General features: G+C 40.8%; 1 protein-coding gene across 2 annotated transcripts in view; it reads left to right on the top strand.

Moving 5' to 3' along the window:
• The first annotated feature begins 2,858 nt into the window (after nt 1–2,858).
• The window catches only part of MYL12B (myosin, light chain 12B, regulatory), a 5,026-nt gene continuing 4,378 nt past the window's right edge, over nt 2,859–3,506 (top strand). Inside the window, exon 1 of one of the 2 annotated variants that reach the window (XM_006891392.1) lies at nt 2,859–3,060. In XM_006891392.1, the coding sequence (XP_006891454.1) occupies nt 2,877–3,060 (184 nt within the window). In that variant the 5' untranslated portion in view covers nt 2,859–2,876. The remainder of the gene's footprint in view (nt 3,061–3,506) is intronic. The other variant, XM_006891393.1, reaches the window with a different exon arrangement.

Raw genomic sequence — 3,506 nt, forward strand, 5'->3', positions numbered from 1 at the left:
CATTTGACTGTGTGGATTATAACAAACGGTGACTGACTCTGAGAAGAATGGGAATCCCAGAACACTTGATCATGCTAATGCGAAACCTATACTTGGATCAGGAGGATCAGGAGGCAGTTGTCAGAATAGAGCAAGGAAGCACTTCATGGTTCAGAATTGGGAAGGGTGTACACCACGGATGTTTCCAGTCTCCATACTTTTTCAACCTATATGCAGAACAGATTATCCGAGAGGCTGGGCTGTATGAGTAGTAGTGTGGCATCAGGATTGGTGGAAGATCTATCAGCAATCTACGTTATGCAGATGACACAACCCTGCTTGCTCAAAGTGAGGAGGACCTGAAGCGCTTGCTGCAGAGGGTCAAGGACTGCAGCCTCCTATATGGATTGAGGCTCAATGTCAAGAAGACAAAGATTCTCACCACTGGGCCAGTGACAGCATCGGGATGGATGATGAAGAGATTGATATTGTTCACAGCTTTAGTTTGCTTAACTCCATAGTCAGCACTCCTGGCACCAGTAGCCAGGAAGTTAAAAGACGTAGTGTGATGGGAAAGTCTGCTGTTAGGGACCTCTCCAAAGTACTGAAGAGCAATGATGTCATTCTGGAGACTAAGGTAAGCCTGATACAGGCCATGGTCTTTGCAATCACTTGCTATATGTCAGAGAGCTGAACAATGACTAGGGAGGATAGAAGGAGAATTGATGCCTTTGAGCTGTGGTGCTGGAGAAGAGTATGGAATGTACCATGGACTGCTAAGAAAATAAACAGGTTCATCGTGGAGAGGGTTAAACCAGGCAGCTCCTTGGAGGCAAGGATTCTGAGGCTTTGTCTGATGTACTTTGGGCATGTTGCAAGGAGAGATCAGTACTTGGTGAAGGACGTCATGCTTGGGAGGATGGAGAGACAGCACAGGAGGGGAAGACCCTCTATGAGGTGGATTGATTCAGTGAATGGGGTAATGAGGGTAGGTGTGTTGGAGACACTGAGATTGGCACAGGACAGAGAGCATGGTTTAGGGTTGTTGTACATAGGGTTGCTATGAGTTGCAAGTGACTCGATGACACATGACAACAGCAACAATAAGGGTGGAACTGAGATTTGAACTTGACTTCCTAACTTATATCATTTAAAATTACAAGTTAAAAAAAACGGAGTGGAAAAAATAGTGGAAAATGTGCATTCACTTTGACAGTTAAATTCTTAGTAGCTTTCAGTAGAGTGCTGAAAATGACCATCAGTTCCATATTACAGAGAATTAAGGATTGGGAATATGAAAAGGTAAATAGTTGGGTAGCAATTAGATTATTCCAAAAAATTTTGCCATGAGAAAGGGAAGTAGAGATGAACCTAGAAAGGAGTGTATTACTGAGAAGTTGGTTTTGATGGTGACTTGTAAAAAGACAGCCTTTTGAACATATGCCATGCACTGACCATTCTTAACATCTTTATCTTATTTGAGTCTAATGTCACTTTGAAATAGAAAACTCCTGCCCTTAGTAACCACTGAGAAACTGGTCTCTTTACATTCATCTGCCCTTTTTGGATTTTTGTTTTATTTGAGATCATACAGTGTCTGTGCCTTTGTAGTTGACATGTTTCACTCCGCATGATGTCTTCAAGCCCCATTTGTATTCCAGCACAGATCAGGACTGCATTTCTCCTACTGGCTCGGTAGTATTCCATTTTACGTGGCAGTTTTGTTGGGCTTCATATGTTGGTGAATATTTGGCTGTTTCCATCTTTGGGCTCTTAGAAATAGTGCTGCAGTGAACCTGGGTGCACATGTATCTGTTTAAGACTCAGTATCCAAGTCTTCAGAAGATAAACCTAGAAGTGGAATTACTGAATTACATGGTTGTACTGTTTTTGCTTTTCGAGGAGCCATCACAGTTTTCCACAACAGCTACACTGTGTTCTCACCCACAGTGAATAAGGAGTCGAGTTTCTCCTCATCCCCCTCAACATTTGTTCATTTGTTTTATGGTAACCGTCTTGGGAGTGAAACGTCGTGGAGTCTCCTGGGTTCTGATTTGTATCTCTCTGATGGCTAATGATGTCGAGCACCTTTTCATGTGTTGTATATCCATTTAAATGTCCTTTTTGGTAAAATGTCTATTCAGGTCCTTTTATCTCTTTATGATTGTGTTATTTGCCTTTTCTGTGAAGTTGTGGAGAAGTAGGTACTGTTAACTTCATTTCCAAAGGTATTCTCCTGGTGAGTTAACTTGTCTCTGCAATTTTTTAAACAGGTCTTTTTCTTTTTATAGGATCTCATATACTTATTTTATCTTGCTGTTTGTATTTTTATTAGTTAATTAATTGTTAAAAGCAGTACTGACAGCCTTAATGCCTGTATTTTCTCCAGTGATTTTATGGTTTTGGTTTTCATAATTAGATCCTCAGCCCATTTTTAATTGATTTTTGTGCATGATGAGACGTGGATCCTGTTTCCTTTTCTACATGTGGAAATTCCCTTTTCTCAGTATTGTGTTGAAGAGGCTCTTTGTCAGTAAATGGACTTGGCATACTTGTAAAAAATTAGTTGGCTATATAAATGGGTAAGCTTATTTCTGAACTCTCAGTTCTGTTCCGTTGGCTTGCGTGTCAGTTCCTATACTACACTGTTTTGCTTACTTCACTAGTCTGTTTTAATTATTATAACTGCATGCTTTAACACCAGAAAGTATGCGTATTCTCTTTCTTAATTTTTTTTCAAAACTTTTCTTGGCTATTTTCACATTGAAAATAAAGTTCAAGTGTGTACCTACGCAGATGATGTAATAATTCCACATTAATTTTTTTTTCCCTCATTGACTCTAGGTTAATTCATTCTTTTTTGCTTTTGTTTTTAACTCCAGAATTAAACAGCCACCATGTCGAGCAAAAAGGCCAAGACCAAGACCACCAAGAAGCGCCCTCAGCGCGCAACATCCAACGTGTTTGCCATGTTTGATCAGTCCCAGATTCAGGAGTTCAAAGAGGCCTTCAACATGATTGACCAGAACAGAGATGGCTTCATTGACAAGGAAGACTTGCATGATATGCTGGCCTCTCTAGGTAGACTTTTACATTCTACCTGTTCAGCTCTTTAAGAATAGTGTTTTGTGTGTTGTGCATATATTCTTCTCTTTATTTGAGGCTGTTAAGAGGTTTCTGGGTCTAGATGCCAAAATGGGGCGTGACCTGTCATGAGCTAGGATAAGCCTGCAGTATTGAAGGCCTGGGAGGTACAGTGAGCAGGCAGGCTTACATTCTTATTAGTTTTACAGGATAGGAAATCCTAGGGGTCCGGTCTGCTTGTTCCTGCACAATCAGTGCTGGGATAACAAATAGACGCAGATGACTTTAATGGGCAATCACAGGTTTTATTTAGATGAGGGAGGCAGATTATTGTTTGGTTGGTTGGTTGTTGATTGGAAGGAGAGAGGAACCCAGAAGGGAGGCACAAGATTCTACACTCTATGCCTAGAGTCCACACTGATTTTACAGTTGGGAATAAAACC

Source organism: Elephantulus edwardii, unplaced genomic scaffold, assembly GCF_000299155.1.
Source record: "Elephantulus edwardii isolate Elephantulus edwardi_28Jun2011 unplaced genomic scaffold, EleEdw1.0 scaffold00097, whole genome shotgun sequence".
NCBI lineage: Eukaryota > Metazoa > Chordata > Mammalia > Macroscelidea > Macroscelididae > Elephantulus > Elephantulus edwardii.